Source organism: Rhinolophus sinicus, chromosome 3, assembly GCF_057876585.1.
Source record: "Rhinolophus sinicus isolate RSI-liver-muscle chromosome 3, RSI-T2T, whole genome shotgun sequence".
NCBI classification, from domain to species: domain Eukaryota; kingdom Metazoa; phylum Chordata; class Mammalia; order Chiroptera; family Rhinolophidae; genus Rhinolophus; species Rhinolophus sinicus.
Genome location: NC_142503.1, coordinates 139982975 through 140006269, shown reverse-complemented (window position 1 = coordinate 140006269; position 23295 = coordinate 139982975). Strand labels below are relative to the sequence as shown.

The 23295-nt window shown below is 36.3% G+C and overlaps 1 protein-coding gene across 1 annotated transcript in view; it reads right to left on the bottom strand.

Annotated features, from left to right (window-relative positions):
- The window catches only part of WDR76 (WD repeat domain 76), a 42797-nt gene that overhangs the window by 4360 nt on the left and 15142 nt on the right, over positions 1 to 23295 (bottom strand). The window contains exons 9-12 of the mRNA XM_019725563.3: positions 14915 to 15073; positions 6867 to 7084; positions 6124 to 6276; positions 4460 to 4513 (exon numbers count right to left, since the gene is read on the bottom strand). Of these exons, the coding sequence (XP_019581122.2) occupies positions 4460 to 4513; positions 6124 to 6276; positions 6867 to 7084; positions 14915 to 15073 (584 nt within the window). The remainder of the gene's footprint in view (positions 1 to 4459; positions 4514 to 6123; positions 6277 to 6866; positions 7085 to 14914; positions 15074 to 23295) is intronic.

The window sequence follows — 23295 nt, the reverse complement described above, 5'->3', positions numbered from 1 at the left end:
TAAAACTCCCTCACAGACAGTATCGTGTGACTAGTGCATTGTCGTGATGCAAGAGCCATGAATTGTTGGCAAAAAGTTCAGGTCATCTAACTTTTTCACACAGCCTTTTCAGCACTTCCAAATAGTAAACATGGTTAACTCTTTGTCCAGTTGGTACAAATTCATCATAAATAATCCCTCTGATATCAAAAACGGTTAGCAACATCGTTGCAACAAGTTCATGAACGTAATTGTCAGACCTTTGTATATAATCTACGTTATGACTGTTTTAACAACAGCTGCTATTTCCTGTATTTGTATTCCCCAGATAACCAAACCCCAAAATCATTTTATATTTCCATACAACTTTGAAGTAAAATATATTACTTGGGGCTCAAAGATAAAAATCACAAGGGATCAGAAAATGTCTGAAGGCAAATGAAAACGAAAACAACATACCAAAATTTATGGGATGTTGTGAAAGCAATACTAACAGGAAAGTTTATAGTGGTAAACACACTACAAAAGAAGAAAGATTTCAAAATCAACAACCTACATACACCTAAAGGAAAAGAACAAATTAAAAGTTAGCAGAAGGAAGGAAACAAAGATTAAAGCAGAGATAAATGAAATAGAAAACCAATAGGAAATAATTAGGAGTTGATTTTTTTAAAAGATCAACAAAATTGACAAACCCTTAGCTAGATTAAGGAAAGAAGACAGAAAACACATATAACTAAAATCAGAAATGAAAGAGGGGACATTACAACTGATGTCACAGAAATAAAAAGGATTATAAGAGAATACTATGAACAATTATATGCCAACAAATTGGATAACCTAGAAGAAATGGATAAATTCCCAGAAACACACAACTTACTATGACTGAAACATAAAGAAGCAGAAAACAGACCTATAACTAGTAAGGGGATTAAAACCTTCCAACAAAGAAATGCCCAGGATCAGGTGACTTCACTAGAGAATCATAACAAACACTAAATTATAATTAACACCAGTGGTTCTCAAACTCTTTCAAAGAACTGGAAAGAATACTTCCAAACTCATTCTGAGGCAAGTCCTACACCCTGACACCAAAGCCAGACAAGAACTCTACAAGAAAACTACAGACTAATATCTCGGATAAATATTGATGCAAAAATCATCAACAAAATACTAGCTAAGTGAATTCAACAGCACATTAAAAGGATTGTACACCATGACAAAGTCAATTTATACGTGGAAAGCAAGGACAGTTCAACATATAGTACTCAATGTAATATACCACATTAATAGCATGAAGGACAAAAATCATATGATCATCTCAATTGATGCAGAAAAAATCATGACAAAATTCAATAACCTTTCATGATAAAAATTCTCAACAAACTAGGTATAGAAGGAAACTATCTCGACATAATAAAGGCCATACATGATAAGCCCACAGCTACTGTCACACTCAATGGTGAAAGATTGAAAGCTTTCCCTCTAAGATCAGGAAAAAGGCAAGAATGCCCACTCTCACCACTGCTCAACAGAGTACTGGAAATCCAGTAGGACTACAAAACTGGGTAGGACTAGAGACACTGATCTGCCTAGTTTCCAGGTTGTTCACAACTACACAGGTACCAGATCCTGCATATGAGGCGTCACCATTAAACCAACCAGCATTTGATAAGGGGGACACATTCTGAGCAGTCAAATGACAATTAGTCAATTAGACAAGAAAAAGAAATAAAAGGCATCCATCCAAATTGGAAAGGAAGAAGTAAAATTATCTCTTTTTGCATATGATCTTATATGTAGAAAAGCCTGAAGATTCCACCAAAAAAAACCCAAAAACTTAAAACTAAAATGATTTTAGCAAAGTTGAAGAATATAAAATCACACAAAAACCAGTTGCATTTCTACATACTAACAATGACCAATCCCTATCAAAACCTCAATGGCATTTTTTGCAGAAATAGAAACCAAAATATCCTAAAATTGATATGGAAGCTCAAAGAACCATGAATAGCCAAAACAATCTTTTAAAAAAAGAACAAAGTTGGTGGCCTCACACTTCCTGATTTCAAAACATACAATTACACAAAGCAACAATAATCAAGACAGTGTGGTACTGGCATAAAGATAGACATACAGACCAATGGAAAAGAATAGGAAGCCCAGAAATAAACCCTCATGTATATGGTCAAATGATCGCTGACAAGACTGCCAAGACCACACAATGGGGAAAGGACAATGTCTTCAACAAATGGTGCTGGGAAAACTGGATATCCACATGCAAAAGAATGAGACTGGACAGTAACCTTACACCATATACAAAAATCAACTGAAACTGGATTAAAGACGTAAACATAAGACCTGAAACTATAAAACTCCTGAAAAAAGAAAACGGGGAAAGCTTTAGGCATTGGATTTGGCAATGATTTATTGGGTGTGACACCAAAAGCACAGGCAACAAAAGTGAAAATAGACAAATAGGACTATATCAAACTTAACTCATTGCATCAAAGGAAACAAACACCTAAGTAAAAAAACAACTTACAGAATGATAAATATTTGCAACTCATGTGTTCGATAAGGGCTTAATATGCTGAATATGTAAGGAATTCCTGCAACTCAACAACAAAAAAATGACCGAATTCATAAATGGGCAAAAGACTTGGACAATTAATACTCCAAAGAAGATATACAAATGGCCAAAAGCACCTGAGAAGATTTTCAACATCAATAATTATTAGAGAAATGAAAATCAAAACTACAATGAGATATTACCTCACAACCATTAGGATAATCACAAACAGAAGAAAACAAGTGTTGATGAATATAGAAATTAGAACCCAGATCCACTTTTGGTGGGAATGTAAAGTGATGTGGCCACTGTGGAAAAATAGTATGGAAGTTCCTCAAAAAATGAAAAATATAATGGTAATTATATAAGAATATAAAAATATAACTACCATATGATTGATCCATCAAAATCCGCCTTCTGGTATCTATCCAAAATAATTCAAATTAGGATCTTGAAGAGATATTTGTACACCCTTATTCACTGCAACATTTTTCATAATAGCCAAGAGGAAGAACCAACCCAAATGTACAATGACAGATGAATAAAGAAAATGAGGCATAGACATACATGGAATATTATGCAGCCTTTAAAAAGGAGATACTGTCACATGCTAGAACAAGGATGAACATAAAGGACATTATGCTAAGTAAAATAAGCCAGTCACAATATGACAAATAACATATGAAGTACCTAAGCAGTCAAAATTATAGATATGGAAAGTAGAACGATGGTTGCCAAGGTCTGAGAGAGGAGAAAGGAAGAATTACGTTTAATGCACATACTTTCAGTTTTGCAAGACGAAAAAGTTCTAGAAATCTATTGCGCAACAATGCGAATATAACTAACACTATTTAACTATACATTTAAAAATGGTTAAGATGGTAAATTTAATGTTATGTGTTTATAACCACAACTAAAAACAAAATTAAAGTTAGAAAAACACATTTGGGGCTCTTTTAAAGCTCTCCAAAGCAAAAAGAAACATACTGCCCTTTTATTCTCTATACCTTAATATCATTAACAATCCTTTCTTACTAAAGAAGTACAGATTACGGAGAACCACATTTTCCACTGCCACTCAATGACACTATCTTTAATGAAAATTTGTACTGACCCCAGAATCGTCACCATAAATTTTTTAAAACACATATTAGAAACTAATGAACTAGAATAAAGTTTGGAAAGGAAATTAAATGGGGAAATTTGTGAAAAAGAAAACAAACATACTTGATGTAGCTTAAATATAGCTTCTATAAACTATAAAACTCATGAAACAACAATCAACGTGTATTACATACCCTGTCCCCAACTTCATAAATATGGATAAAGAGGGATGTCTAGGATGAAGGCACTGAGTAAAGTTTGATGTAAAATACATACATTAAAAGTGAATGAATGGGGGAGGAGGATTATCACTTTGTGAGGGGTGAAATGTCAAACCACTGCATTGTTTTGTACACCTGAAAATAATAAATAGTTACAAGTGTAAAAAAAAAGGTAAATGTAAAAAGAGGGTAACCAAAGAAATAAAGTAAGTAGGAGGGTAGGGAAACCCAGAACAGGCACAGAGCTTCACCTAGCTAGCCAGGTGAGTAGTTATAGTCTTCTTTAATAAGATAACAGGAGCAATTTAGGTTGGAATAGAGTCATTCACCTTATCCAAAAATAACCACCCAGCTGCAAAGAATAGCTCCTGACTAAAAGAGATTGAACCTCTTTATAGAAACAAGGAACCTGGAAACAAGAACCCTGGATAGGATAGGAACTAGCAACCTGGGACACTTAAACAATGTAATACAAAAATCAGACCTATTACATCTCTTTGACAATCAGGTGTCTTATGTATGTATTCCAACAAACAGCTCATAGTAATCCAGCGCGGGTATTATTCGGCATATGGAAACCTACCTGATGGTAGTGAGGAGAGGAATCTGAGAGGATATACAGCTGCTGTCAAAGAATCTGCAAAATAAAGAAGAAAAAGTAATACTGTCTTTATTTCTTGCAAATTTTCTGAAATAAGTGTTTTCAACAAGATTTTTATTGGTTCATGATATGAAATATTGTTATTTTAAAATATATAAAATCAGGCTCTAATAAACTTCAGCTAATATTTAATAAGTTACAAGGAATATTATAAAATTCAGCGCTTATAGTTCAGTGTAGAAATAATTTACTTAAACACTATTACTCCAAACTTAAAAGGTACATTCTAAAGTAATAATCTGGATTCTAAAACTATCTTCAGATTCACAATAATACATGTTACACATAAGGGGTGTGGTCTGAAAATGCACAAATAACCTAAAAGTACATACACATATCAAGAGCAATTTCCCCATGAGACTCATTAGTTGAGGCCTGGTAGTATCATTTCCAGGTGCTGGCGAGACTAAGGCTGGCCAGCAACCAAGAGGAGGAGTTCTTGTGGGGCAGCTGGAGGAGTCCAGAAGGTACCTTGGCAGAAAGAAACTAACACTTTCCCCATCTCCTTGTACCTAGCTATTCCAGTGCAGTTTCTACACACTGGAGCTTACTGCCTAATTAGATTACTAGAAAGCCAAATCTCTAACAGCTAATATAACAAGAGTAAACACGGCAGTGCAAAAGAACAGGAATGGGACAAACAGGCAGCTCTTGAGACAAAGGATACTGTGTGGGTAGAAAGGGGACACTGGGCTGCCACTGCCTGGTGACTCAATCTCTTAATGGACTTCCTGATAATGCTCACAGACTTTACTAGCAATTAAGTGGGCACCTGTCACAATGCAGACTACGCTCTTCCCAATAGATGGGTCTAAATTAGGTGCCTTTCTAGAGCTTGGCTCACAGTGTACCTTCAACAGATATCTGTTGAATAAATAATAAATGAATTCCAAAATTACTTAAGGTAAAACTCTCACAAATCAAGAAATGCTTGCAATGTTAAGCAAAATCAGGGATCCTTCAAGAGAATGAAACCATTTTCCACTGTGGTTGCATTAACATTCCCACATCATTTTTTATTGGCATTATTTTCTATTTTTGGTTCTATTGCTTTATATTACATTTTTAAACCCACTTTTAGCAAGTAGCTAAAGAAAGATATCAAAGCTGAAACCATAAAACTATATCCAGTAGTTTGTATAGAAGCCAAATTTTTGCTGTCTTTTCTGCATGCCCATAGCCTAGGGCTCTGCAACTTCCATTCAGCATTTCACCTGTAGAGTACTATTCCCAAAGCAAGAGCTTCTCCCTGTGCTATAATTATTTCTCTTCCATATATCACAAGCCTGCTTTCATTGGGATTCCTGGGATTATTCAGTGATGAAAGGGAAATCTGACATCCATTCCCCAGGGTAGCTACAGACCTTCCTCGTCAATCTCAAGGAAATTTCCAGACAAAAAAACTGCTAAAAAGCCATTAAAGCCATTAAACACAAGTCATTGATCATTGGTAACCTAGATATAGCTACAAAACAACACTAGTGACTGAACAGGTCGCAGCAGTAAACAAAACTACTGTTTTTCTGACATAGTAGCTACAGACGCTTTAGATTCCCTAACAACGTGTCTCTGTCTTCCCGATTTACCTTAGCTTACAATCAGCACATGTGGTCACTATTCTGTTACCAGTAAGAGGTGAAAAATAAGCAGAAGCGATGCTCTTTGTGTGTTCAGTCAAGGAAATCAAAGGCTGGCTTCCACTGGGAGTCAGGCGCCTTGTGTCATAAATATGAGTGTCCCTGTAAGGGGAGAAATAATTCTCAGTGTTACCACAGTGCATGCAGTGAGCCTCTAGAATAGCACGGAACATAAATTACACTCAAATACTCACTACACTGCATAACAATTAAGACAGACCCCTCTAATCTTCTGTATTAATTTTACAAATACAGGTGTAGATAAAAAAACATTAGAAAACTTCCAAAATCATAGCATAACAATGTAACCAGTGGGTAGAGAGAGACAAAATTCTAGTTGGCTTGCCAATCTCTCCAAGAAAAAAATTAACACGGACCAACAAGTTATAGGTCACATATAACTTGTTTTATTTATTTTTTTTTACAAGTTTTCTTCTCGAAAGACTAGAAGTAAATGCATATGATGCCAAGGAAAAAACAAAACTGTGTATTTGTTTCAATAGTTTCACTATTTATTAAATCCAAAAGAATTTCTCATTAAAAAAAAAACACACTCAAGAAAAAACTTGTCTGTATAGAAAGGAAAATTATTTGGCTGTGGGTATTACAAAAGTCAGATGCCTAACAACCAAACTAAAACATTATTCCTCATATTAAAAGGCTTAAATCATGAAATGTTATGAAGAACATACCTACATCCTGCAGTGATAAAATATTGTCTCTGTACTGGGTGGACATGAACAGTTCTTATTTTTCTCAAAGAAGAACTGATAAGTTTCTCATAAGAAGTTCCAGGTGTCCGTCTATCCACCAGTGATATACTTCCATCCCAGTGTCCTACTATGAAAGTTGAGGCATCCTCTGCCAAGAAGTCAAAGGAGGAAAGGCCACTTCTTTCATTTCTATACACCTAAGGATATAAGTAATAATCAACTTATATAATTCTTCTTTTAAAGAAAGCCAATACATAAATTCTTTGATAAAAGAGTTATGAAACACTTTACCCAAATAACCTCATTTATCCTCCCAATATCCCCACAGGAAGCACAGGGGAAAATGATCATCCCCATTTACAGAGCTGGAAACTAAGGCACTGATCAGCTGTGACTCACATTCAAATGCCAGGGCTACATCCCAAATCTCTTAAATCCAACAAACCTCAGTTGCAGAGTTCCCCTGTGAAACTTACTAGGAAATGGACTGAATCTGAATTCTACCCAAATGAAATACCCTAATATACACCAAGGAGTTTTGCCAATAAAGTCCAAGATACATGGCTGAATACTGACGAACTCTTGGTGGAAGTGTAAAGAGATACAAATTTTTGACAGCTGAGCAGGATACACCTATCGAAAAATTTAGAGACTTCCGGAAAAATGGCGGAGTGAGGTGAGCCTCTGTAAAGCTCCCCTGGAATTTACAAAGAATCGAACAACAAAAACTCCACAAAGGACTCCCTGCACAGCAGACAGGCAAGACGAAGAGGCCCACTACCAACTGAAATCACCTACAGGTGGGAGATTCGCGCGCGCGAGCGGGGGGAGGAGGAAAGTGAGAAGTGAGCGGAGACGCAGCTCCGCGGGCGCAGGACTCAGACCCAGCTCAGTGCGCCGAGCTCGCTGCTTCCCGGAACTACCGCAGCTGCGGGAGATCGGACTGCTAGGGCTCCGCCAGGGCTCCACAGGGCTGAGGGGGCAGCATATAACACGGCCGAACCCAACGCTCACGGCAGAGACCTCGGAGAAAAGACTGAGGGAAAAAGGCTGAAAACGGTGGTTTAAGCCCGCACTGCCGAGCAGAGAACGGAGCCTTAGGCACTGAGACTAGCCGCCCCCTCCCTCCCCTCCCAGAGCTCGCCCCGCCCCCACCTGCCCGGTGCTAGAAGCGAAACAGTAGCGGTGTCAGATCAAAACAACAGAAAATTTGCTATATTTGAGAACTGTGGCCCACAAACACAAATCCACAGCCCAACTAGTTCCGGCAAAGGGAAGAGAGCTGTGGAAGCAGGACCGGCTGTGGTGGTGGTCGCCGCCATTGCTCTGGGCCACCTCTCACAGCTCACCCCGCCCCTGGTCCCACCTATCTGGGCGGATCCCTGCAGGAGTAAACAGAACTGCTGAACAAAAGAAAGACCTCTTCCTATCAACTTGTTGCAGAAGTCACTCCTGTAGATGTCTAGGAAGAGAAATAGTAAACCAGTAATCGCCATGAGTAACCAAGGCAACAAGATAGCTCAGAAAGAAAGTGAAAAATCTCCAGAAAAGGCACTTAAAGATACAGAAATATGTGACTTAAATGACAGAGAATTCAAGGCTGCAGTTCTGAAAAAACTCAACGAGATACAAGAAAACACAGATAGGCAGTTAAATGAACTCAGAAACTCAATTAAAGAACAGTATGAGCATTTTACGAAAGAGATTGAAATTTTAAAAAAGAACCAAATAGAATTTCTGGAGATTAAGAACTCAATAGAAGAAATTAAGAATGAAATAACCAGCTTAGGTAGTAGAGTTGACCAGATGGAGGAAAGAATCAGTGACATCGAAGATAGAAACCTGGAAATGACACAGATAGAAGAAGAAAGAGACTTGAGACTTAAAAGAAATGAAAGAACTCTACAAGAACTTTCTGACTCCATCAGAAAGAGCAATATAAGAATAATGGGCATACCAGAAGGAGAAGAAAGAGAGAAGGGAACAGAGAATATATTCAAACAAATTGTCGATGAGAACTTCCCAAATTTGTGGACAGAACTGGACCCTCGAATCCAAGAAGCAAATAGAACACCTAGTTACCTCAATCCCAACAGGCCTTCTCCAAGGCACATTGTACTGAAGCTGTCTAAAATCAACGACAAAGAAAGAATCCTCAAGGCAGCCAGGGAAAAGAAGACGGTAACTTACAAAGGAAAGCCCATTAGATTATCATCAGATTTTTCAGCAGAAACTCTACAAGCCAGGAGGGAGTGGAACCAAATATTCAAACTATTGAAAGAGAGAAATCATGAGCCAAGAATAATATATCCAGCAAAGATATCCTTTAGATATGAAGGAGGAATAAAGACCTTTCCAGACATACAGAAGCTGAGGGAATTTTCTAATACACGACCTGCACTACAAGAAATACTAAAGGAGGCTATTCGACCACCATCAACAGGGACAATTTGTGGCAACCAAAACTCAAAAAGGGGGAGAATAAAGGCCTGAACCGGAATATGGGAATGGAGAAAGTAAGCGTGCTGAAGAAAATGGAATACTCTAAATATCAAACTTACTTTTACATAAACTTAATGGTAACCACTCAAAAAAAATCCAGAACTGAAATATATACTGAAATAAAAGAAGAAACAGAGGGAAACATCATAGAATACCACCACACAGAAATAATAGACAACAACAAAAAGGCAAAGAAACAATGGAGACACAGCCTTACCAGAAAACTAAAGATAGAATGACAGGAAATCCTCACATATCAATAATCACCCTAAATGTAAATGGCCTGAACTCACCAATAAAAAGGCACAGAGTAGCAGATTGGATCAAAAAACTAAACCCAACCATATGCTGTCTCCAAGAGACACATCTCAGCTACAAGGACAAGCATAGACTCAAAGTGAAAGGGTGGAAATTGACACTCCAAGCAAATGGTGCCCAGAGAAAATCAGGTGTAGCCATAATGATATCAGATGAAACAGACTTCAAGGTGAAAAAGATAACAAGAGACAAAGATGGACATTTCATAATGGTGAAGGGGACTGTAAAACAAGAAGACATAACAGTCATCAATATTTATGCCCCCAGTCAGGGAGCACCGAAATACACCAAGCAACTACTAACAGAACTAAAGGGAGAAATTGACCAAAACACAATTATACTAGGGGACTTAAATACATCATTGACAGCTATGGATAGATCATCCAAACAGAAAATAAATAACGAAATAGTAGCCCTAAATGACACATTAGAGGAAATGGACATAATTGACATTTATAGAGCACTTCATCCTAAAACATCAGACTACACATTCTTTTCTAGTGTACATGGAACATTCTCAAGGATAGACCATATATTGGGACATAAAATCAGTCTCAACAAATTTAAAAAGATTGAAATCATACCATGCATATTCTCTGATCACAAGGCTTTGAAATTGGATATCAACTGTAAAAAGAAAGCGGGAAAAAACACAAATACATGGAGACTAAACAACATACTTTTAAAGAAGGACTGGGTCAAAGAAGAAATTAGAGGAGAGATCAAAAGATACATAGAAACAAATGACAATGAAAATACATCCTACCAAAATTTTTGGGATGCAGCGAAAGCAGTTTTAAGAGGGAAATTTATCTCATTACAGGCCTATCTCAAGAAACAAGAAAATTCCCAAATAAATAACCTCATGTTACACCTTAAAGAACTAGAAAAAGAAGAACAGGTAAAACCCAAGGTCAGCAGAAGAAAGGAAATAACAAAAATTAGAGCAGAAATAAATGAAATAGAGAACAGAAAGACAATTAAAAAAAAAAAAAAAATTTAATGTTTATACCCAATTTCACTAAGATATATATAAATATGCCTGCTGCAAGACTGCTTATAATAGCAATAAAAGGCAATTTAAATGTCCATAAAGACAACATTTATTAATAAATGATACATCTCTACCTTGAAATAATGTGCAATACAAAAAAGAATGAAGATTTGTACTAACTGTCCAAGATACACTAGTAAGTGAAAAAAGCAAGTTGCAAAAAAGTATGTATATAGTATGAATCCATTAGTGCAAAGAAAAAAATCTGTATCTATATGTTTGTAAGTAAAGTGTACTTTCTGGAAACATACCCAAGAAATACAAGGATGAAAGAATGTGGGAAGGGCAGATTTACTATATATAACCTATTTACTGTATGTACATGCTTTATCATGAGCATGTATTCTTGTTATAATTTTTTATCACTTATAATTCGCAATATTATCACTTTGGGTTCAGAGCTCACACCTATAAGGTATGAAAAAATAAATGTTACAGAATGTGTCAGTACTTAAGAGACAATGACCACAGTTCTTATTAATGAACCACTCATTTTTAGATTTAACAAGTATTGTTATAAACTGAGATTAACAAATTAATATGCCAGTAGCATCCCAACCACCATTCACCCAAAAAGCTCCGTATACACCAATGAAACTTGAAGTTTTCAGTCAGTATATTAAAATGGTTAAGTGCAAGGACTTTGGAGTCAGACAGACCCAAGTGTAAATTCTAGTCCTGCCATTAACATCCTTGAGCAAGCTAATAAGCCTCTTTACTTCAGTTGTTTCAACTATTAAATGGGAATAATATTACCTACTATTTCATAAGGTGTTATTATAAAGCTTAATACTATTAAAAAAAAACACACTCAGGTTAATACCTAACACACGGTGATTGCTCAATCACCAGTATCAAGAACAAATTATTGATACATGCAATATCATGGATGAATATTATAAGCGTATACTAGGTGAAAGAAACCAAACACAAAAAGCTACATACTAAATGACTGCATTTACTTGACATTCTGGAACAGGCAAAATTATAGGGACACAGTAATCACATCAGTGGTTGTCAGGGGCTATGGGAAAGGAGAGGGGACTGACTACAAAGGGTCACAAGGTAATTTTTTCAAGTAATAGAATTTTTCTATTATCTTGATTGTGGTGGTTACACAAGTATATAGAATTTGCCAAAACTCATATAACTGTATACCTAAATTTTACCATACGTCTAACGTACATCTCAATCAACCTGACTTAAAAAAATTAATGAACTCTTATACCGCAATACTAAAAAGATAGATAACCCAATTAAAAAATGGGCAAAATATCCAAATAGACATTTCTCTAAAGAAATACAAATGGCCAATAAGCAGATGAAAAGATGCTTAGCATAATTAGTCATTAGGGAAATACAAATCAAAACCACAATGAGATACCACTTCATACCCACTAGGATGGCTATACTCACCAACAATAACAAGTGTTGGCAAGGATGTAAGGACATTAGAACCCTGACAGATTGCTGATAAGTGTAAAATGGTAAAACCAGTTTGGAAAACAATTTGGCAGTTCCTCAAAATGTTTCAATATAGAGTTACTATATGACCCAGCAATTCTCCTTGTAGGCATATATCCAAGAGAAATCAAGCATATGCCCACACAAAACTTGTGAACGTTCATGAAAGCATTATTCACAATAGTAAAAAAATGAAAACCATCCAACTAATGAATGGATAAGTAAAATCTGGTATAGTCATACAATGGAATATTATTCAGCCATAAAAAGGAATGACATTCTACAACATGAACACTGCAAACATTGGCTAAGAAGCCAGTCACAAGAGTACAAATTGTATGATACCATTTATATGAAATGTCCAGAACAGCCAAATCTATAGAGACAGAAAATAGATTAGTGGTTGCCTAGGGCTGGGGGGAGGGGGAAGATGGGAGCACCTACTAATGGTCAGGGGTTTCTTTGGGGGTGATGAAAATATTCTAAACTTAGATTGTAATTATTTCAATCTCCAAATTTCTTATAAGAACATAAACAAATACAAAACAGAATGTGACTTGCATAGATAACTACAAGGTTATGCACTAATAACCAAAGTGCTACCATTAAAGGGTCCTTTTCACAAAAATTATCTCATTTAATCCATGATTAATAGCCCATCTATTTGCAATAAGGATTTGAAATATCAATGTTGCTCTTAAAAACCTATTTTTAAGAAGGTAGAAATAAAAATTAAAAGAAAAAAAAGCAAAGATACTAAAACTAAACTGTTTCTTCTAATTGTCAGTAATTAGAAAATTAAGTCTGACCAGTAACACGTCAACAGTCTTCAAAAGTCTTTTTTCACATGGTTAAAAACAGACCTAAAGAAACTTAAACATCTTCATTTTTAAAAGAAAACCCAAAAACTATTAGCTCCAATCAGGGAGAAAAGGTCTCCTCAATTGTAAAAAAGATTATTTTAGGAATTCAGTGAAGAACAAAAGAAGTCATATATTATATTATAATTATTAAAATAATTATCTTAAAACTTTTAAAAATAATTATGAATCATCTGTACATAGACTATTAGAATAACTACAAAGACATTAGCATGTGTTAATTTTGAGTACTGGCATATGTAAAAAAATAAGGTATAAAGTTAGATCATCAATTAGTATTTACAAAGAAACCAGTGATGAGTAACCTGTTCTCTTCATTGTCTATCACATATAAACTGCCCTTATACTGAGGACCTCTAAAAACTTTAACAGTACCGTTCAAAATAAGATAAAGGATGAAAATCTACATCTAAGTTTCACAAAGATTAAAACCCATATTAAAAAAAGAGTGATTTGTGAGAATTCTCTTACTGAGAAAATCTGATATTGGTATGCACCTCAAATGGTATGTTTGTTGTAAACATTAAATAGTAGATATTTAAGTAGTAGACTAAAACAATCACTGGGATCCAATTTTGTGAGGATTCCTCAGGCCTTTGGAAGCTTGTGGTCTACCCCACCAGAGAACAAACTGGTTAGAACACCTCCAAGAAGTAGTCTGGTGATCTAGGTAGTGTCTCTGGGAGGATGTATAGTCATGAGTATGAGCCCAAGACCTTTCAACTGTTCTTAAATAGGGGTTTAGAGTGGAGGAAAAGACCTTATCTTCAACAATAAACTTGGTTACAAATACACTTGGTCTAAGATGCTCTATCCATTTCTGGCCATAGTATAATTATATGACATCTAATGGCAGTTTTCATTCTAACTTCACCAGATAAAAACAGCTGAGCTAAACCAGATATGATAAATCTTAGCTAGAAGAATAGGAAAAAACTAGAAAACTAGAAAACTAGAAAAAAACTGTAGTTTCTGGGTTCTACCGTGTTTCCCTGAAAAATAAGACCTAGCCGGACAAGCAGCTCTAATGCGTCTTTTGGAGCAAAAATTAATATAAGACCCAGCATTATATTATATTATATTGTTATAATATATTATATTGTTATAACATATTATATTATAATATAAAATATTATATTATATATTATACCCGGTTTATAATAAAGACCAGGTTTTATATTAATTTTTGCTCCAAAGATGCATTAGAGCTGATTGTCCAGCTAGGTCTTATTTTCGGGGAAACACGGTATTACAGGCTAAAAGTTTTAGTATAATATAGTACTGTTAAATGATGAATTTTTCTGTAGTCTTTTTTGTCACATCTAAGACTCATCCCCACAAAATTCATATCTACAAAAGGCCAGGAATGATGAACAAAAGTATAATAATATTCCAATTTTTTTCCTGAATGAAAAGTAAGTACAAGTCTTAAGCTTAAAAATACAAGTTATTTTATTTAAAAGCTTTTTGCAAAAATAAAATAGCAAGAGAAAACACGTATTATGTGCCAGACTCTATTCTAAGTACCTTATTGGCATTACTTCATTATCTACATTTAATCCTCATGCCAACCCTATAAGGTACTATCCTATTTCACAATTAAGGACACTGAGGCACAAAGAAGTAGTAACTTGCCGGGGTCATACAAGTAGTAATAGATGGTTTGGGACATAGGCAGGCAGTGCAATAATAGTCCCTATTGTATACCACCTCACCCAATCTGACCGGTATAATAATCATTCATGTGGCATTTCATAAAGAATCCAGAATATCATATGAGGTCAACATGTAAACTCATTAACATTTACCTCCTCAAAAACAGCGCTGGAAATATCTCCACAGCGTATCGTGCCATCATAGCTCAGTGATAGCATGTGAGCCGGATTGGCTGGTGAGAAGTGAAGACAGCTAACTGGCTGACTATGGGGTTGAAAAACATAAACTCCATCTTCTTTAGGTTGATGAGTCTGGAAAAGAGTTTGGGGCAGGGAGAGAGACAAAAACTAGTGAAAAGTAGTAATATTTTCTGTATCATTATGTCACTAAACTATTTACGTCTGTATTACATTTAGTCTTTTTTTAGTCTATAATTGTACCCACCTCCCCTTTAGAAAGTTAGAACTAGAAAGTTTATACTGTCACCAAATTACTTTTTTCTAATTTTCAATCCAACAATAAGTCACATTTATTTTAAGTTTCCAGCTTTTTGCAACTAGATAACCAGTTTAATAATACAGAAAGAAAAAAATTACTGCTAATTATGATTTCAGTTCATGATATCCTCAGGAAATGAAAAATCTACTCTATTTCATACAACATACAGCATAATTCCTTATACCGAAAACAATATCATACCATTACCACTCTGCTTCCTAGGTATGCTGCTATATGAGTATATACATCATTCTCAGCACAATTTTTGTAAGGTGTTTGGTCCCAGCACAAAATGAGTTTTAGAAATATTTCATCCCCTAAATACAGCATGAAAATGCATGTATTTGAATTTCCATATTAATATTATTATTTGTAGGGGTTATCCTTTCCACAACTGGATTACCAACTCCTAAACCATCACTTTTCAGATTTGAATAAGTTGCATTCTTATGCTCTGGTTCACATTACCATCTATCATCTATCATCTGGTTCAACTATCATCTCCAAATCTGTTTCAATCTGCTCTAAAATACTCCAGCAAAATAAAAAATAAAAAACCTCCAGCATTTTTGTTTGCTTTTTTATTTTAAATTTTAAAACAAACAGAAGAATTTTGAAAAGAAGATGGAACGGAAAAAATTACAATCACACACACTTCTCCTCCTAGCCAGAGTTTACTACTGTTAACATCTTGGCATATTTGTTTATACAGCTTTTTTTTTTAACTTTTATTTATTTTAAGTGTTTTTTTCCAGGACCTATCAGCTCCAAGTCAAGTAGTTGTTTCAATCCAGTTGTGGAGGGCGCAGCTCACACTGGCCCATGTGGGGATCGAACCTGCAACCCTGGTGTTATGAGCATCGTGCTCTAATCAACTGAGCTAACCAGCCACCCCCTATAGAGTTTATCTTTTAGAAAAATAACTCTCCATTGTTAAAAAGAACTCAAACAATACAGATATGTACAAAGACAAAAGGTTTTAAAAATTCACTCCAAATTCAAAATTAACCAGAATTACCATTAAAATTGTAAGTGGGGGCCGGCCCGGTGGCTCAGGCGGTTAGAGCTCCGTGCTCATAACTCCAAAGGCTGCCGGTTCAATTCCCACATGGGCCAGTGGGCTCCCAACCACAAGGTTGCCAGTTCAATTCCTCGAGTCCCGCAAGGAATGATGGGCTCTGCCCCCTGCAACTAAGATTGAACAGGGCACCTTGAGCTGAGCTGCCTCCCGGATGGCTCAGTTGTTGGTTGGAGCGCGGGCTCTCAACCACAAGGTTGCCAGTTCAATTCCTCGACTCCCACAACGGATGGTGGGCAGCGCCCCCTGCAACTAAAATTGAACATGGCACCTTGAGCTGAGCTGCTGCTGAGCTCCCGGATGGCTCAGTTGGTTGGAGTGTGTCCTCTCAACCACAAGGTTGCCGGTTAGACTCCCGCAAGGGATGGTGGGCTGTGCCCCCTGCAACTAGCAACGGCAACTGGACCTGAAGATGAGCTGAGCCCTCCACAACTAAGACTGAAAGAACAACAACTTGAAGCTGAACAGAACCCTCCACAACTAAGATTGAAAGGACAACAACTTGACTTGGAGAAAAGTCCTGAAAGTGCACACTGTTCCCCAATAAAGTCCTGTTCCCCTTCCCCAATAAAATCTTTATAAAAAAAAAAAAAAATTGTAAGTGATCTTTACACATATCTTTATATGTACTAATGGAGATAGAATGACAGAGAAGAAATTTAGAAAAGAATAAGACCGTGCTACATATGCCATTATTAATAGCATTAAATACAGCTATACTTTAAAATAATAAAAGAAAATCAAGCTGAAGAAATTTTTGGACTTCAAGTATTTCTTTACGACAGATATCTCTTAAAAGGAAAAAGTACAAAACTTAAAGCAGTTGTACTCATTACGCATTTTTATTTTTTAACTGTCTCAATTTTAGGTGATTTCTATTCATGAAGACATTATTCTCTTCCCTCCTCCAATCTCCTCTTTCTCCAGCCTATATTTTGTTATCTTATTTTTATTTTTTCCAGGTAATAACATTCATATCTAGATCTGTAACCATAATTTATATAGATGTTTAATATTAGTTCTGCATTTAAATGGATTCAATTTTCATCATCAATTCTTTTGTCAAGCTTCTCCATTCCTGAATTCTGATTTACTCTTTATTGGCTGAGATTTTCTGTCAGTTTTCTTCAAGATAAATTTTAGTTTTTTCACATTTGAGAATACCTACCTGCTGCCTTTGCATTAGAGGAGTATCTTGGGCTGGTTAATTATTCTGGGACCATACTTCTTTCCCTCAGAACTTTGTAGACATTACATGAAATGTTGCTGTAAAAAACTGAGGCAAGCCTGGCTTTTCCCCTTGAATATAATGTTTTTTCTGCCTGAAGAATTCTTTATCCTTTAAGTTCCAAATTTCCTAGAATGTCGTATATACATTCAATCTACCAATTCAATTCTGTCTTTTCAGAAAATTTCTCTTTGAATGTATTTTCTATCACATTGTGTCCCAGGATCATCTTTGACTGTCTTTCCTTTACTAATGGCTTGTCTCTTAGAGCTTTTTACATCTATGTTTGACATTACTTTTAATCTTTCCTTTAATGTCTATAATTTAATTTTTTGCAGTCTACTCTGTTCCTTGCTTCTAATTTATTAGTTTCACTCATCTTCAATTTGTGCCCTTAGTTCTGCAATCTCCTTTTTCATCTCATTCTGTTACTTTACCATCTCTTTGAGTCTTATTTTACCAAATCAATGTTATTAACTTGTTCCACAGCAGCACTGTCCAAAAGAATTTTCTGAGATGACAAAAATGTATGCACTATCCAATATGGTATCCATTAGCCATGTGTAGCTATTAAGCACTTGAAATGTGCCCAGTGTTCTGAAGAACTGAATTTTCTATATTAATTTGAATGAAAACAGTCTCATATGACCAGTAGTTACTATACTGAACAGTATAGTTCTACAGTCTGGAGCAACTGAAGAGAAATTCCTCCCTTATGTTTTTCTTCTAGGTCTGTCTTTGCATGCTAGGTTCTTTCGTTGTTTTTGTGACAGTGTTTGTCTAGTTGCCACATCATTTCTTTTCATTTTCATCATGCTTGAGTTGCTATGCCCATGCTAGTTGCTCTGATATAACATATTGAATTTTTCTCCTAGTACCTAATACCAGTTCATTTCTTCCTCAGAAAAGGACAGGCTTTTCTATAGTCTGGAAGAAAGACAGGACAGGAGGAAGGAGGTGGACAGTTGGTTTCAGCTGAAACAGTACGTAGTATTTGTTGGAATTCCTAGTCTCTGAGATTTTGCTCATTATTTTACACCAGGATTCATACCACCCACTTGGCAGGGTTGGGGTGGAGGGTGACTTATACTATTCCACTGACCAAGAAAACCTCCTTTGTAGAGAATTAGTGCTACTATTCATTTTCCTCACTCCCCCCTTTTTTCCCCCATCTCTTCCCTTCCAGCAGGCATTTCCCTATTTCTCACTCAAAAGAAGAAAACTCTAAATAAGCACTCAATGTGCTTCTCTCTTTGAGAATATAGTGAAAATTTTCAGTTTGGTCAATTCACCAGTGTGGATTTTGGGGGTTAGGCCCCCCAGCTTGGCTACAGAATTTGTCTTTGGTGGCTAGTTTTTGAAGTACACTGCATTAAGTTATATTTCTTCCGTATTGTGATTTTTTTTTTTCTGATTTCACTATCATTTCCTCATTCTATGGGAAAATTCCAATCCCCCATTTTAAATTGAATATACCAGGTTAAGAATGCTTCTAACTACTTTAAACTACTTTAAATGGGTACAAGACCAGTTTGTTGTCTGGAAATGATTATCTGTGCACACTGGACTGGAATAGGAAAACTGGAAGCTCAAGCACCAGTTAAGATTATTATGGCAATCCCAAAAAAGGAGATGGGGCCCTGGCCCAACATGGCGGCAGTAAGGATGGAAAGAAAGGAGCAAAACCATTAAAGCACTTTACTAGCCATACGAAATGAAGGGAGGAACCAGCTTAAATCTCTTCAATGGTTTTCAGTTACTTTTAGGATAAAAACCCAAATTCTTAATAAAACTTATAAAGATGTACATCTGACCTCTGCCCACCTCTACGGTTTCCTCCTATTCCACTCGTCCCCTCTGTCATTCCTTCGCTGTCTATACTCCAGCCACACAGACATTCTTTCATGTCCTTGAATATCAAGTAGGTACCCTTCTGCGTAAGGTCCGTGACATGCTGTTCCCCTTGCCTGAAACACTTTCCCTTTTCTTTACTTGGTTTACTCCTACTTAGCTTTCAAATCTGAATTCAATTCTCACTTTCTCAGGGAAGTCTTCCCTGATCCTCCAAATAAGGCCAGTCCCTTTTATGTGTTTCTGTAACACTACTTTTCCTTCACAACATTAATCAGCATATAATCCATTTATCAAAAATATGTAATTACATATTTGGTAATTATTTCATTAATGCTGCTTTTACTACTAAATTCTAAACTCTATGAGGACAGAAATAGTCTTTGCTTACAAATGTGTAATGGCTGAGGAGTTATTAGAATAGTACTTAGCACAAAATACTCAATAAGTGTGCAATGAATAGGTAGATGGATGACTGAATAAATGATAACTCAACTTTTAATCCTAGGTGAAACTACGAATCTTACAGAAAGTTAAGAGGAAAAAATCACGGGAATGTCAGGGCAATTCAATAGGAAAAAAGTTGTCTTTTCAACAAATAGTGCTAAGACAACTACATATTCACATACAAAAAGATGAAGTTGGACCCTGACCTTGTATCATATACAAAAAATAACTCAAGATGGATCAGCAAACTAAATGTGAAAGCTAAAACTGTTAAAACAGTTAAAACTGTTAAAACTGAAAAAGCATAAAAAATCTTAAAGATTTTGGGCTAGACAAAGATTTCTTAGATACAACACCAAAAGCATAATCCATAAAAAAAAAATGATAAATTGGACCTCATCAAATTCACAACTTTTGTACTTCAAAAGAGAGCATTCTGAAAATGAAAAGACAAGTCATAAAACAGGAAAAATATCTGCAAATCATGTATCTCATAAAGTATTTGTATAGAGAATACACAAAGAACACTTATAACTCAGTAAAACGAACAACCTAATAAAAATTGACAAAAGATTTATACTAAGCCTAAGGGGATAATATTGCTTGTTCTCTTCCTGTGTATAGAGGGGAAATGGGGGAGAAGGAAAAAAATATCACCTTTATTAAGAACCTACTACTCTCTCTAAAAAAAACTTATGAGCCAAAAACTTCTAATTATTGAACTTTTCTTCATTATAAGATGGTATTGATTTTAGAACAATTTTGAGGGGAAAAATTAAAAACTACTGTATGTTACACAAATAACTATATCAACTGTAAGATCCATTTTGATTTGGTATAAAAAAAATTCTGGGACGTCATAGGAATGGCGGCAGCGAGGTGGGCTTCTTGAATTCTCCTCCAGAACTTACACAAATTGAACATCTATAACCCATCAAAGGACTCTGGCTCATCACACAGAACAGCTAAGAGACTCATATGAGGATTACTTGCAGGGCCCAGCTCAAGAGGCACAAGATTCAATACACCCAGAGGCCAACTCCAGACCAAACCAGAGTACTACCGGGTTTGACCTACAAGTGACACACCCAGAGGGAATTCTCTACAGGCACAAGAGCCCATAGGGGCCAAGCCTCACGCAGCACATCATCCACTGTGGGCAGAGTCAAGTCTCACAACTAGTCAGCCTAGGAGTCAATCCCACCTACTGACAAGCCAAAAGCAATTAAAGATCAACTTTAACAGGACAATATACACAAGAGTCACCTTTGGGGCACACGCACAGGAGAATAGGGAAGTGGTGTAAGTCAAATATAAAGGACATGTACTACATAAGATAATCCAGCAAAGACCAAGAACCCTAGGGGATCTACCTAATACATCAACCTAAAACACAGAGAGTCAGCCAAAATGGGGAAACAAAGAAACATGTCCCAAATAAAAGAAGAGAAGAAACCTCCAGAATTGGAACAAAATGAAACAGAGGTAACCAACCTATCACAGACAGAGTTCAGAACACTGATGATAAGAATGTTTAAGGAGCTTAGTGACGACATAAAGAAGGATGGCGAAATCATAATGAACAACCAGTTAGAACTAAAGAACACAATAACTGAAATAAAGAACACACTTGAAGGAGTTACCAGCAGGTTAGATGAAGCAGAGGATCGAGTCAGCGACTTAGAAGACAAGTTAGGATAGATCACCCAAACAGAACAGCAAAAAGAAAAAAGAATAAAAAACAATGAAAATGGTTTCAGAGACCTATGGGATAACATCAGACGCAACAACGTGCACATCATAGGGATACCAGAAGGTGAAGAGAGGGAGCAAGGGATTGAGAACATATTTGTAGTAATAATGTCCGAAAACTTCCCTAATCTGGTGAAGGAAACCAACATACAAGCCCAGAAAGTGCAGAGAGTTCCAACCAGGATAAACCCAAACAGGTCCACACCAAGACACATTATAGTTAAAATGGCAAAGGTTAAAGACAAAGAGAGAATCCTAAAAGCAGCAAGAAAAAGACAGCGGGTTACATACAAGGGAACTCCTATAAGACTATCAAATGATTTTTCTACAGAAACATTGCAGGCCAGGAGGGAGTGGTAGGAGATACTCAAAGTGATGGAAAACAAAGGCCTACAACCTAGATTGCTTTATCCAGCCAGGCTATCATTTAAAACTGAAGGAGAGATAAAGAGCTTCCCAGAAAACAAGAAGCTAAAGAAATTTATTACCAGAAAGTCACATGCAGAGTACTTCTGGATACTGGCAATATCATATTTCTTGACCTGGGTGGTGGCAATATAGGTGCTTATATTATTAACTACTTGTTTAACTATGTGTTTTATACATTTTTAATGTTTCTCATATTTCGCAATAAAAAAAACTTTTAAAATACATAAATTAAAAGATACCTTGATCCTTTTAAAAAAAAAAATTCTGGGGTGTAATATGAAACTTAGGTGCCCCATCCTCTGGCTTTTCTCAAGTCCATACAGAAACCAAGCTCTTCAAATCCCCCAAGGTCATCAGAGTAGACATTCCTGAAGAGGACTTATATTGCACACCAACAGCAAACAGCTTAAGAATGCACATTGGGCATGTTTATTCTTCCTCAAATCCCTTTATAGGCACCATTAGGGGGTCCTTCGGTTTTTCTTTACCCGTTGCATCCACCCATGCGTACTTCTCCCTCCCAAATGCCCTGCCTAGCCCCCAATATAAACTCCTCCTTCCTTTTTTTATGCAGAGTAGTTCAACTCTGTCCTGTCCACTCCAACGATCTCTATTTATTGCTATTCACCCTCTTTTGAAGCCAGTTTTGCAGATTCTCTTTATGGCTTGAACATGCCCTTTGGGATTTCACTCCAATCCCTGATTCTCTTAAGCTATTATTTCTTAAAAAATACTGAAATCTCTCCAGGACACCTGTTGAATGACTATTATTATTATTATTTTTTGGTGATCCAGCTAAATATATCATCTAATGTCCTCCTTATGTCTGACTCTCTCTGCTATGAGTAGGTATTATTATTCCCATTTTCCAGACAGAAACAAGTGTAGAAAGGTTAAGCAATTTCCTGAGTTACAAGGATGGCAGAGTCAGGACACAAATTCAGATTGGTCCGACTCTGAAGCCTGTGCTTTTTTAGTACGTGGAATTGCCTTGTAGCATTCATCTCTGCTCAGTCTCTGTACATGAAAACCACCCCTCACTCCCTTTCCCAGGAGAAAGCAAGCTCTTAGCCATTCTATCAGGTACCAAACTCAGTCTACTGGGCCCAGAAAAGTCTGTGGACTAGGGGATGGTTGGGGGTAGGGGTGAGGGTGAGGTGGGGCAGAAATGAATGGTTTTTGATTGGTCCCCTCCAAACTGTTGCCTGGGACAGAAAAGACATATTGGATATTTATTCTGTGCAAACTGT